Source organism: Rissa tridactyla, chromosome 17, assembly GCF_028500815.1.
Source record: "Rissa tridactyla isolate bRisTri1 chromosome 17, bRisTri1.patW.cur.20221130, whole genome shotgun sequence".
NCBI classification, from domain to species: Eukaryota; Metazoa; Chordata; class Aves; order Charadriiformes; family Laridae; genus Rissa; species Rissa tridactyla.
This window is the reverse complement of record NC_071482.1, coordinates 4,628,177-4,641,365: the sequence shown is the minus strand read 5'-3', so window position 1 is coordinate 4,641,365 and position 13,189 is coordinate 4,628,177. Positions and strand designations below refer to the sequence as shown.

Sequence of the window (13,189 nt, the reverse complement as noted above, 5' to 3'; positions counted from 1 at the left end):
CGTTTCCTTTGTTTGGTGCCTCAACACAACTTGCCGAATGTGCAGGGGTTCTTTTGCTCTCTAGAAGTGGAACCACGTGCATTTCATGTTGCAGGACCAAGGTTCAGTCTCCTGCTTGCCATGTCTTGTTGGACATTACTGTGCTAGTGAGCACACCAGCCGGGAGGTGATGCTCCTTGCTATGATTTGCCCAGCGGGTCTCCTGTGCCCAGAAGGACAAGCAGTTGTTCCAGATGCCAGTGCAAATGCCTGCCCAAGAGGATACTACTGTCCCCGGGGAGATACTGTAAGTGAATCTGCTTTGGTCCTTGGGATTCACTGTTTGCTCATCAAGTCAGCTGTACAGTTACAGTCTGCACTGGGATTAGTCTTGCTATGGGAGCCTTTCCTAATCATTTTTTAAATTATTTGTGTACTCCCTTGGTGTTCATAGATCTTAGCAGTATTTGCCCTGCATGAAACTGTTCATAATATTGGGGTAACATTTTCTGAGATGCTGTATACAATACAGAGGATTGGATCCCCATTCTATTATACCATCTTTTCAGCATCGATACCAGATTCCTTGTGTCGCTTTTCCGTGTTTGTTCCCAGTTACTGTGAAGAATTATTTTCACATCTTCGGTTGCTGTATGTTTGCCTTGTGGGATGCAGTGGTCATATTATTATGTTAAAGACCCATTTTTCTATTTCATTTCAAGGGCTTGCATGCTATGTCTTGCCCCAATGGGACCTATGGTGAGCAGAGGGGTCTAAGCAGCGCTGATGAATGCTTGCCCTGCCCTGCAGGGAAGTACTGCTACAGAGATGGGATTGAGCCTCCAGGAATTTTCCACCCTGTAAGTACAGCCCAGGTTCTCCAGATGTTTTTTTTCCAAAGGCTGCGGCTGTTAGTGGAGCCAGCCTAATGCATGTTTTCTGTCCTTACTTTGCCTTCTGCCTGTCAGTGCAGGTTTTGAAAGAGAGTTCAAAGGTCAGGAACTGGCGCTGCTCTGTCTCTAATGAGTTTCAGGATCTTTCATTGTGATTGTCTTGTATCTGGAAAGAGTGAGCTCTTCAAATATTAATAGCAGTTAAAAAAAGAAGCCTCTATTAAGAGTAAAAAAAGAAGTTGGATTCTCTTTCACATGGGTGAATCCATGCTTTTAGTTAAGAGAGAGAGGTGATAACTCTTATCCCAGTTACAGCTCTTTTCCAAGTGCAGAAGAAGAGCATCTTCCCCACAATTGTATAGGCAACATGTAGGGCCTGTCTCAACGACAGGATTTTACCTTAAAACAATCTCGCCTAAAATAATTATCCTACATGGTCAGAATTTTAGTGATAAGATTGTGAAATCCTTTCCTTTCCTTCTCTTCTGCCCATTTTCTTGCAGTAAAAAAAAAAAAACAACAAAAAGAACAGGTTTTTCAAATTGTAGATGAAGCCTGGATCTTTGTATGTTGAATCTTAACAGATTCCTCTTCCCTGCTCAGAAAAAGATAACAAGACTGTGCCTGACTCTGTGTTTTGCTTTCCAGACAGGGGATTGCCCACCTGGCTATAACTGCCCTCCGGGGACTGGATTCCCTTTCTCCTTCCCCTGTATGCCAGGCTTCTTCTGGGATAATTCCAGCATAGAGGGTGAAGACACTTGCAAACCATGTCTACCTGGGTACTACTGTGACTCTCCTGCCATGTCAGAGCCCAAAACTTGCCCACCAGTGAGTTGTTCTTTCATGGTTACCTAATGTGGGGGTCTATTGAAAAGAAGAGCCTTAAATGCTGTATTAAACTGGCTTTGTGTTGCAGGGCTTTTACTGTGTCGAAGGCAGCTCTAAACCTGAACCCTGCCCCGAGGGTACATACAGTAACAAGAAGGGGCTGTCCGGACCCTCGGAGTGCAGCCCTTGTGGCCATGGTTTCTATTGTGCTGCTCCAGGACAGACTGGGCCCAGTGGTCCCTGTAAGGCTGGATTCTACTGCCAGGGCAGGGCCCTCACTCCAGTAAGTCACAGGGGAAGTTTTTCTCCTCCTTACCTAATTGTGCTCCACTGAGGTGGTTTTTTCCACTGCAGTACTTTTCACTAATCCAGTGACTTCAAGAGTCACAATTTTGTACTGCTCACATTCAAGTTTATGGCATGAGTACCACTCATGCTGCCCTCAAAGGCAACGTAAGCATGTCATATTTTTGCCTCTTAACACTAACACCCCCTTAATTAAAAATGTAGCCCAGTGAAAAGGCTACAGGTGAAAAGTTCAGTGGGTGTGAATCACAGTGGGATTGCTAGTCTAAAAAGGTCATCCATATTTATTCTTTTTCTGCTACATTTCCCTTCAGCAGCTGTTGTCTGTTCTCTGTACAACAGAGTATGTCTCTGTTTTAATTTTCTTTATTGCCTTGGGCCCAAATCAGTATGATACCTTAAATGTTTTAACCCCATTTACTCCTTTTTTTGAATGTCATCTTTTCCAATTTCAGTCGCCTACAGATGGTGTGACAGGAGACGTGTGTTCTGCTGGGGCATACTGTCCACCTGGCTCTCCCTTACCTATCCCCTGTCCTCCGGGAACTTACAGCAACGTGAGTGGGTTGAGAAGCCTCCAGGAGTGCTTAGACTGCCCGCCTGGGTGAGAGTCAAAGAATGTGTCTCAGTTCTGTCCCATTGCAAAGGGATTGTTCGTCCCTCAAGTTTGTTGCCACAGCGACCCATCCTTACCTTCAGCCCTCTTGCAGAAGAGTCCTTCTGATCCCAGGATTCTAGTGCAAATGCGCTACCTGCATTCTCCATGGCTACATCTGCCTATCAGTAGATTTACAATAAGGAATTTGAATTGTCTATGAGTTGTCTCACAGCTTTTGCTGTTCGCTGGCTTCTGTTGAGACACATTATGTCTATAGTGCAGGATGGTTTGACCTAGCAGCTGTTGCGTAAACTTTCTTGTTAATACTAATTGGGTAGTCCTTTTTATATTACCAGATAGTATAATTCGCTAATTGTCCAGTGACAAAAGGAATTATTGCTACCCAAGGTTTTTGTTTTTCCCCTCATAGCCTGTATTGTGATGGGACAAATAACCAAGCTCCCTCGGGACCGTGTGAACCTGGCTACTTTTGTACAGGAGGTGCCAAAAGTGCTCTTCAGCAGGTGGTGATGGAGGGACATTATTCCTTAACAGGAGCTTTCAAGCCAGAGCCATGTCCTCTTGGCAGCTTCCAGCCCGTAAGTATGCTAGTATACACCGTGGGGTCATCAGAGCCCTCGGAAACTGTGAAGTGTGTGAATAGAAATTCATGAGGCATTCATGAGGCAAGTGGTCAGCTTAAAAAAAGGGGGACTTAAGTTTTCTCCTAAGCTGGGTAATCACCGCCTCCTTTGCTTTTACCCTGCAGCAGCAGAACTCTGTGCAGAACTAAAAAGGTTTGGGTCAGGACATCAGATCCATCAGTCCAGCACTGGTGTCTGTAGCTCATTTGGCAGTTTTTCTTAAGTTTTCTTACATGGTACAAGTTGAGAAGCGGGCTGGCGAGGCTTTAGCCAAGCATGGGTGAATTAACATGTGCCTTACTGCTGTATTACATCAGGGCTGTGCCTGACACTGCTTTAGTGGTGCAAGGTGTTATTCAGATACCACAAGTGTGCATTTGGACTGCAATTCGTTTGCTTCAGGGTGTTTATTTTCTAGTAGGGAGTCTCTGCGTGTGGGTAGAATGTGCAAAGTTTATTCATTCATGTGGTAGGCAGTAATACCTCACAGCTACCAAGTTGTTTATCTGTTCCTTCTTCAGGGCCGTGGTCAGTCTCTTTGTAGGGACTGTCCAGAGGGTACATTCTGCAATGAGACAGGCCTGGCTGCACCCCAGGATTGTCCCACAGGGCATTTTTGCTTGGCTGGAAGTTCCTTGCCTCTCCCATGTCCAGCGGTAAGAATCAAATATGGGCTTGTTTTTAAAGTAGAACATTTCAGCAGGCTTCCAGACCCTTGGCAAGGGGCATTCACTGGTTCTCTTTCTTTTGTGCAGGGAACTTACACAGATGTAGTCAGGGCAGGTTCATGCAAGCCCTGCCCAGCAGGCATGTACTGCAGCGTGGCTGGTCTGACTGAGCCAGAAGGACATTGCCAGCCAGGATATTACTGCATTCAAGGTTCCAGCAGCTCCTCACCTGTGAGTACTGAATATCTTGCATTGCTTCAGACGTTTTGGCACTACAAAAGCTTTTATAAACCTTATTAATTTTATTTTCGTTACTTCAGGTGGGTCTTCCGTTTGGAGATCTGTGCCCACAAGGACATTATTGCCCTGCTGGCACGACACGCCCAAAAGAGATGCCATGCCCTGCTGGCACCTGGAATGGACAGAGAGGAGCCCAGGATGCCACTTGGTGTCTGCCTTGTGCCCCTGGATTTTTCTGCAATATGTCTGGCCAAGATGCTCCTGTAGGACTTTGTGCACAAGGTGAGACAAAGTTCTTCAGCTACTTAGAAATTCAGTTGGTTTTGAATGTGAGACAGGATTCAAATGCTTTCTGCTTTAAGGGTATTACTGCACAGGAAGGACGAAGACTGCAAAGCCAGAGGATGGTATCTCTGGAGATCTCTGTCCTAGAGGACATTTCTGCCCTGCAGGCTCGGCAGCACCTTCTCCCTGCCCCACTGGAGAATACAGTAATGCAGCAGGTAAGGAACTGGATCTTTGCAACTTTAGTGTGACTTGGGGGAGATAGAAACACAAATCATACTCTACATCTATATCCAAGAATGTCTTCATAGCTTCTGGCCATTATGAGCATTCAGTATTTGCAGGGGTAGCAGAGAAAGGGGTTTGGGGTTTTTTTTGTTGGTTGTTGTTGGGTTTTTTGGTCCTGGTGTCATGTGGGGAATGTATTTCACCCCTGCAGCAGCTCATGTATTAGGATTGTAGCAGTGACACTCAGTGCACAGAAAGCTAGTGAGTGGTTAACTAGATAGCCTTCCTGTTCTGTCTGCCGCCTAACGGTGAGATGTGGAGGTTACTGGCACTCTGGGGCTGGTAAAGTGGAATTGAGAAGCTTGCTGAATTAAACGCTCCTGGGAGAAGGTTGGTGTTTGAAGTCCAGTTATTGCAGGAGGGCTTACAGAGGGACTGTATTTCGATTTCTGCTTCTTTAAGTGCACAAGCAGGCAGAGGGAAGTTGTGCACGTGGTATTTTTTTCCACTTTGTTACATGGTTCCTTTTAATTCCTGTGTTTCCTTCACAGGTCAAGACAAATGCTCTCCTTGTCCTGCTGGGTTTCACTGTTCAAAAGGACTAAGACGTCGCTGTCCTCCTGGCTTCTATTGCCCTCAGGAAACTGGAATCAGTTTTTATCCTTGTCCCCCTGGGACTTACAACCCCTCCTATGGCCTCAGCCAGGCCGAGAGGTGTCAGGAGTGCCCTGCAGGTGAGGAAATGACCGAATACTCTGATGGTCCATGTAGGGCAGTGTCTAAGGGGGTGACCTCTGCATATCTCTTTTCCTAATCCACCAATATGTGTTTCACCTCTAGGAAATGCAAACATACAAATACACAGTCAAAGGAGGTTCCTTGTCCCACTGGTAGTGTCCCCCAGTGAACTACAGGTGTTTTTTGGGGCTCCGCAGACGAGTTTTGTTTACACTCAGGGTTTCCCAGAGGAGCGTGATCTGAGCTGGAGTGCAGTGTTGTCCCAGTTGTGCTGATGCTAAGGGAATGGCGCTCTCATAGTCTTCCTCTTTACCTTCCAATCAGTGCATGCAGCACAGCAGCTCTCCTGTTTTTTTCTCCCAGTTTACTGATACTCTTTTCCCTCTGTCGTCTTCCAGGAATGTTCTGTGGAGAATGGGGATTATCCTCTCCAAGTGGTCCTTGCTGGCCGGGATTCTTCTGCATGGGAGGTATGCACTTTAGTGTTCACAGTGCAAAAAAGGAAGTGAAAAAGTAGGAAGCTGTGTCCCTTTAAGAACTGGGGTTTGTACATTCTCTGTACAGTCCTCCCTGGCTTTTATTGCAGAGAGCGCCAGGATAGCCTGAGGAATGCAGCTACGTGATAAGGCTATACTCACTCACATCAGAAGTTTCTCTAGCCAAATACCTGCTTTCTGAGGCTAGTAGAAGGACTTAGGCAAAACTGCAAGAAGTAGACTCAAACAAGTTGTTACCGTAGGAATTTCACTGTTGTGAGCAAGTTTCCTGGCAGCTTTCAGATGGTGTTCGTATAAAATAAGAGTTCGTATTTGTAGGGACAAAGCACTACAGACAGCTAGGAAGGTAGTGGCAACTTCATCCAGTCCTTCCGCACAGTATTCAGTAACATTGAATTTTCTGTGCTGCATGCTGTAACCATGCTGCTGAGGATTAGTGTTTGATACGTTTCATAGAACCACAGGACCTGAGTTTAGGTGACTTAATAAGGATCTTGGCATTTACTTTACTTTTAAGTAAGTTACTGTGTCCTTGCAATTATTAAGGAACGGGTGAAGTGAGAGCTAACTGCAGAAGCCGAAAACCTCACAAATACATATTTTATAAGCCTAACTCTCTGTTTTTGACTGTTTGGATCTGGCAGTTCATCCCTTCCTCAAAATTTCTTTCAGGTCTTTACCAATTTCTGTGCTCTCTGCAGGGCAGTTGTCATGAATGTTTTACGAAGATCAAGTCCAAACTTAAGAGACCTTTGGATGCAGTCCAATTTAAAGGAAACGCTTGCAGCTAACTTTGTGCAGTGTTTGGCACACCAGTGAAAAGGGACCATTCATTAGAAACTGAAAGTCTTTTTAGTTCCTAACTTTCTATTTGCCAACTAGCATGTAAGCCCGGAGACTGCTCTGAAACAGCCGTCAACTCTAGTGCAATCAGCATTCGGATCCATGTTTTGCAGTGTGGATGACAGGCCTTTGAACTTGAATAGATGCTTCCAATATTCTCATATAAATACAATAGCTTCTGTACATACTGGCCCCTTCCACAAGCGGATGATTCCGAGTTTAGCATGGGAGATGGGCATTGGGGATCACTAACTTTAGTCCTGGTTGCAGCAGTGGGGACTCATGTAAGCTGTTCTCTTCTGGGTATCAGTTTTGCTGGCTGTACATTAGAGATGATGATGCATGCCAGAGAAGGGTTTTGTGAGCTATAGTTAAAGCTCACATTATTGTAGAGGCTTTAGAGATAACTGTATAACATGTGGTCATCGTATCCTTCCTCGCTGACATCCCAGCTTTTAGAGCAGTAGGTCTACAGTGAAATAAAGTAACAAGGAAAACCATCCAAATGGTTCTGTTCCCCTATGGTACTTCCTGTTAATTATTCCATTCCACTATAGATTTTTTGCTTTGTTGTCATAAGTAACAATCAGCTGTTTTCTTATTGCGTCTATGGAAATGTTTCTTTAGGCACGGGGGACCGACTTGCCTATGAATAGCAGCCCGTATCATTCAGGATACCTTTGTTCTGTCTTCCTCGTGTAGGAGCAAGTGTCCCAAACCCTGATGGAGCCATGAACACGAGCACTGGTGGCCCATGCCCACCTGGACACTTCTGCCCAGCTGGCACAAGCATCCCACAGCAGTGCCCTGTGGGCACTTACTCAGACAGGTAAGCTTCTTGGTTCTGTTGATGCTAATTTTTATAATTTTTATTTTCCTATTCTTTTTTAATTTCTCCCTTAGTCCTTTAAGCAACAGAGTACAGCTCGGTACGACCCATTAGACACATCTTTGCATTGATAATAAAAGCTTCGTCGTTGTTTTCACTTGGCCAGACGTGTAGGCATCGATGGTCTACCTGCTGAACTTGCACACTTGCCAACAGAAAGCCTGCTTATGTCCCTCACCAGGCTCTACAACTGGCAGGACTCCAGCTGCACAGCGTGTCCATCTGGATATTACTGCAGCTCTGCTGGCCTCATGGCACCCTCGGGACCCTGCTCAGCTGGGTACTACTGCCTGTCTGGAGCTTCCTCACCATCGCCTTCTGGTGAGCTGCACTGGGCAAACGTCAGTGTCTTCACCTGCCTATGTCCAATAATTAGGGGTTTTGGCAACAGGTGGCTTTAAAAAATGCCACCTTTTTGCCCAGTATTCCTGCCTCTGCCTTCTCTTAATCATCCAGGCAGCCCATATTAATTTTGTTTGAGGTATTTGTACCGCTGCATCCATGCCAAGGATGAAGCAGCAGATGGTCCACCAGTCTGTGTTATTGAATGAGATACTTGCATTGAACACTGGGAAAGTTATGGGTTCCTGCCTGTAATGGATGTAGCCTGATTCCTCCTTGACATTTTATTGTGTCTCAGAAATAGTAATTTCCAGGGAAGGGTTCCAAGTTCCTAGTGGACAATTCCATATTCTTCAGAATTCCTGGTATATGTGGAGTGTTCAGAAAGCTGATCTGTTAAATATACTTTGTTGTGACTTTGCCTGTGAAGCAGGGAGGGGAGAGACGTGGTGACACAGCATCAAATGATGCCAAAGCTGGGATATGGTGGTCATTCTGGTTACTTCGTTGTGCATCCTCTTGATCTTCTGGGATCCCAGAGAAGACATGATCCTCATTGGGTGGGATGTTAGCTCCCTCTGTTGGCATTGTCTCTCCCTCGGCAGCTCTCTTTATTGTCCATGTCTCTTCTACTTTCTGTGTCCTAGGTATGTGGGAGAAAGGAGGCCCTTGTCCTGTCAGCCACTTTTGCCCAGAAGGAACCAGCTTTCCCTTACCCTGCCTTGCAGGGACTTACAATAACCTCACCAGACAAGCTGCATGCTTCCCTTGTGCTGCAGGCTACTACTGCCCAGAAAATACCACCAGCTACAATGTGAATCCTTGCCCAGCTGGCTTTTACTGCCCCAAAGGTGAGATGGGCCCACGGGACAAGGCGATCCATTGGCCAGGCTGAAACACCCTTCTTAAAGGCAAGAAGTCATCTCCGTGAACAAAACGTTTCAGTTTCACTGGTTCTTCACAGAAAAAAAGGCCCAATCTTTTAAACTATAGATAAGGCTGTTGCTTAACACCCTCGCAGGCAAACTAAGCAGTGCTCAGAGACTGTCTTTGCTATGAGGGGCAAGCTGTGCACCATAGGGATCAGCAATGAGATAAACTGGCAAAGATGGCATAAAGGGATATGGCAGGATTAGTAGCCAAGACAGTATTTATCATGCATGAAAGATTCTTGCTCTCTTTATTCCGAAGGAACCAGGTTTGCTACTGAGTTTCCCTGTCCGCGGGGGTACTATAATCCTGATCCCATGACACAGAGCTTGGATAGCTGCTTGCCATGTCCACCTGGGCACTTCTGTGGGAAGGAGAACTTGACAGCTGCCTCAGGCAAGTGTGATGCAGGTGAGTCTGGATCTGTTTGGCTGTCGTATTACACAGCACTTGGGGGCAGTGTGTTTGGGAGGCTGATGCATATATCCTGCAGCTATTACCACAGCCTGGCCAGTCTGAATTGAGCACTGTGCCCATAAAGCAAAAATACTGAACTTAAGGTTGTAAGATCTCTTAGCATCTTTACTGATGTGGTGTTATATATAGAGGCATCATTGCATGTACCATTGCATGGAAAATTATGCCATGGTGGTGTTAAACTTTGGCGATACTAGTGTGTTCCGTGTTCTGCATGCTTGTGGTTGTGCTCTGCAGACATTACATGCAAGGTCATCCCAGCTGCTTTATTCGTGGTAATTTGTGGGGCTCTGTCATTGCTAGAACTTCTCAGTCGTGTTTTCTCTTCTCAGGCTGGTTTTGCATCTCAGCTGCTTGGACCTCACGGCCTTTTGATCTGGATAACTATACCAATGCCAACTGCCTCTGTCCAGCCACTGCCACTGGAGGGAAGTGCATCGCTGGTTTCTATTGCCCCAAAGGAAGCCCAGAGCCTCTCCCTTGCCCTCCAGGGTTTTACTGCAATGCCTCAGGTTAGTGTCTTTGGAGAACAGGAGTGATCTGTTTTGAGGGGAGTTGAAATAAAGGCGTTGTGTGGACAAGGAAATGTTTGCTCTTTTAAGAATTCGTTAGAGGACCCTGAAGTTAAGTTCTGCTTCTGAGTGATAAACCTGACTTTGACCAGAATTTGCTGTGTGACCTTGAGTGAGTCACTTTGCCTCTGTGGCCGTGTTTCCATCTTCAGAGGACCACTACAAACACACATACAAACATGGAGGATCAGGGTTTCCTGTCAGAATCCCCTGTTTTCTCTGCATCTGCAGAGCCTGCAGGTGCTGGGATACCGACTGCTGCTTCATTTTCTCACACTCCTTTTCTGTCCTTTCAGTATTCTTTCAGTATGTTAAATTGGAGCTGTTTTTATCCTGATACTTCCTTCCATAGAGCTGTGATGGTAGAGTAAGATGCCTTTGGTGTCTCATGGAGGGAGACTGTGAGTGGTTGTTTTTCCTGCTTTTCTCCCTTTGTTTTAGTATTTTGAGCACCATTATCCTCTCTGTCTTCCAGGTCTGTCTGTCCCCAGTGGGGAATGTACTGCTGGGTTTTACTGTAAAGGTGAAGCAGCTCTCCCTAAACCAACAGATGGTGTGACTGGGAATATCTGCCCTGTGGGGACTTACTGCAGTAAGTATCCAGCAACAATCAGGACTAAAAATTTCGTGTCACATAATAGCTGAAATACTGAAAATTTCATGTGATATAATACCTGAAAAACTGATGGATGATTTTGACATCGTGGTGGCCAACTTGCCAGGGTCTGACCAGAGTACCCAAAGTCCCTGGATTCTTCCCCTAGTTCTTGCCCTGGTCTGTTCTGTGAAAGTGGTGAGTGACTCAATGCCTAAACTTGTCTGTCTTTAGAATGTAATTAGCTTCAGCTCTGTTTCCCTTGGTAAAATGAAGCTAATAATGTCTGTCCTCTCCCATGCAGAATTGTTTGATCTATGAGTGAAAAATAAGACTTTACAGATAGTGTTTCCATGCTGCTGTGTGCTCATGTTATCCCTGAATGCAGCGATCTCATTCGTTCTTTTATTGTTCATTTCTCTCTGTCTTGCTTCTGTTCTCACAGCTGCAGCATCAGCAGTACCCAGGCTCTGCCCAGCTGGCACATTTTCCAGCCTTCCAGGAAGGAGAACGCTTTCTGAGTGCCAGCCTTGCCCCTCTGGCTTCTATTGTGAAGTACCTGGCCTCAGTGCCCCAACTGGAGAGTGCTCGGAAGGTAAATTGTAAATAAAGTGCACTGCAGATTGACGAAGTCTCTGGGGACATGCTCAAAGCAGCACGTATTTGTTTGTATTGGACAGGATCAAAATAAATGTCTTTCTGTGAGTCAGTGGTTTAGGGTGGAAAAGCCAAAGATGGAAACGCCATTCCCCTGCTGGGAGATCAGACAGGAGTCAGAGAGGTGCTGTAGACTGTACAGGCATCCAGAAAATAGGAGTTACGTTTTTCACAATATCACAGTGTTACTCTGTGCATCCTCATACTAGAGATGGCTGCTTATTATTGACTCTTGAGCCTTCCCAGGGATGGAAGTTCAGAGACTTGCTGCCTACCTTGGTCGTTTCCTTCTCTTGACTGCAGAAGAACAATTTCTGGCTCTGTGTGAAAAGGCCATTAGAGGTTAAAGTAATCCAGATGTGAAAGCAGAAATGTTACCTTCTGTGTATTCTGAAAAATTAAAATATTAGCAAGGGAAAACTCTGATGTTCAGTGTGAAAACTTTATCTGAGGGGTTTCAGTAACTGAAAGGAAACAGAAAGACCAATGCTGTGTCCCTAAGTGTTTTCCTGTGCCACCTGTAAGTTTTTCCTGTGTTCTGGGGATCACTGGGTGGTAAGTTTCCTTCTAAAGAGTGCAGCAAGTGGAAGGATTTGATGGTATATTTGTCCCAGCAGGAGTGTGATTCAGATCGATAGTAATTTAAGGTCAGCAGTAGATTTATTTTTTGAGTGGCCAGTAAGGTGCTTTGTGTGCCTGGGAGAACCTGTTAGGAGTCTTCTCTTTTAATGAGCAGCACCTCAATAGCTAGTATCTCTCAGTGACTAATTTAGCTCACTTTCCTCTGTCTTCACTGCAGGCTATTACTGTGACAGCCAGCAAGGGCCAGTTATTGATTTTACCCTTTACCCATGCCCGCAAGGTTTTTATTGCCCACCAGGGACGAACAGGAGCACTCAGTACAGGTGCCCTGCAGGAACCTTTGGACCAAGGCAAAAACTGAAAACTATCAAGGAATGTCAGAGATGCCCACCAGGAAAATACTGTGAATTCTCTGGACTTGCTGCCCCAACAGGTATATTGCTGTTCTGAGCATATTCGCTACTGCTAGAGAGTCATGTCAATGGCTGGTGGCTAGCACCAGGGATCGGAGTTAGGACTCCAGGATTCTGATCTCAGCTAAGGTAAACTGTCCCATTTCACTTCTTAAGAACCGTCCAAGAAAGAAAAAGATTACTTTTTTCTGAAAAAGAAGTGAGAGAGGGACTGCAGAAACACGAATTCCTTGTATGTTACCTCATCAAAAAATCCACTGGGGAATTTTTCAGTGTCAAACCTGTCTGGCATTCTTTTTAGAATTAGTTTCTTTTTTCAGCCTAGTTCTTGAAGAACTAATCCTTTCACATAATAGATGCACATGCGATTAGGCTTAGCAGAGAAAGAGAGGGCACAATACCCAGCAATGACATCTCTCCATTTTTTTTCTAAGGTTTTTTTTTTTGCACAGCTCTGATGATTTTTCGTCGCTCCTTGTCCTGTATAGATAAAGGCCCTAATTCAGTAAAGCGCTTCAATAACATTCTCAATGTTTTAGGCTTTGTTTAAGGATGTGCTGAATATATGCCTAAAGAGAAATGCTTGAGTACTTGTCCAAATATGGAGGCAGCACTCAGCCTGAGCTCGATAAAGTGCTTCCCTCTCTAGGAACTGTCAGTGTGGCGTCTGCTACCCATTCTGCGCTCCTTACACTTAAAAGCAACTCCTCTGTTTGATCACTAATTAGTAGACTGGCAGGTGGCTCTGCACAGTGGCACAGCAAATGACTGTATTTCAGTCTGTATTCTGAAATTTGCATTTATATGTCTATTATTTTAATATATTTATGTATTTTGTATATGTTATTCTGTCTTCTAGGAGACTGTGCTGAGGGATTCTGGTGCAAAAGCGGTGCTCGAGTAAGAAACCCCCAAGATGGAGAATCAGGACTTCCTTGTCCTCCTGGTCATTATTGTCCTGAAGGTTGGGTGCCTTGCTAAA

The 13,189-nt window shown here is 45.3% G+C and overlaps 1 protein-coding gene across 1 annotated transcript in view; it reads left to right on the top strand.

The window, feature by feature from the left end:
- Positions 1-13,189, top strand: part of LOC128918522 (zonadhesin-like) — a 108,359-nt gene that overhangs the window by 61,835 nt on the left and 33,335 nt on the right. Inside the window, exons 13-33 of the mRNA XM_054222812.1 lie at positions 95-286; positions 702-839; positions 1,521-1,703; positions 1,792-1,986; positions 2,465-2,613; positions 3,038-3,206; positions 3,773-3,907; positions 4,007-4,150; positions 4,240-4,441; positions 4,522-4,662; positions 5,224-5,406; positions 5,809-5,880; positions 7,453-7,579; positions 7,821-7,960; positions 8,629-8,832; positions 9,173-9,322; positions 9,721-9,900; positions 10,436-10,552; positions 11,001-11,150; positions 12,012-12,227; positions 13,067-13,171. Of these exons, the coding sequence (XP_054078787.1) occupies positions 95-286; positions 702-839; positions 1,521-1,703; positions 1,792-1,986; positions 2,465-2,613; positions 3,038-3,206; positions 3,773-3,907; positions 4,007-4,150; positions 4,240-4,441; positions 4,522-4,662; positions 5,224-5,406; positions 5,809-5,880; positions 7,453-7,579; positions 7,821-7,960; positions 8,629-8,832; positions 9,173-9,322; positions 9,721-9,900; positions 10,436-10,552; positions 11,001-11,150; positions 12,012-12,227; positions 13,067-13,171 (3,292 nt within the window). The remainder of the gene's footprint in view (positions 1-94; positions 287-701; positions 840-1,520; positions 1,704-1,791; positions 1,987-2,464; positions 2,614-3,037; positions 3,207-3,772; positions 3,908-4,006; positions 4,151-4,239; positions 4,442-4,521; positions 4,663-5,223; positions 5,407-5,808; positions 5,881-7,452; positions 7,580-7,820; positions 7,961-8,628; positions 8,833-9,172; positions 9,323-9,720; positions 9,901-10,435; positions 10,553-11,000; positions 11,151-12,011; positions 12,228-13,066; positions 13,172-13,189) is intronic.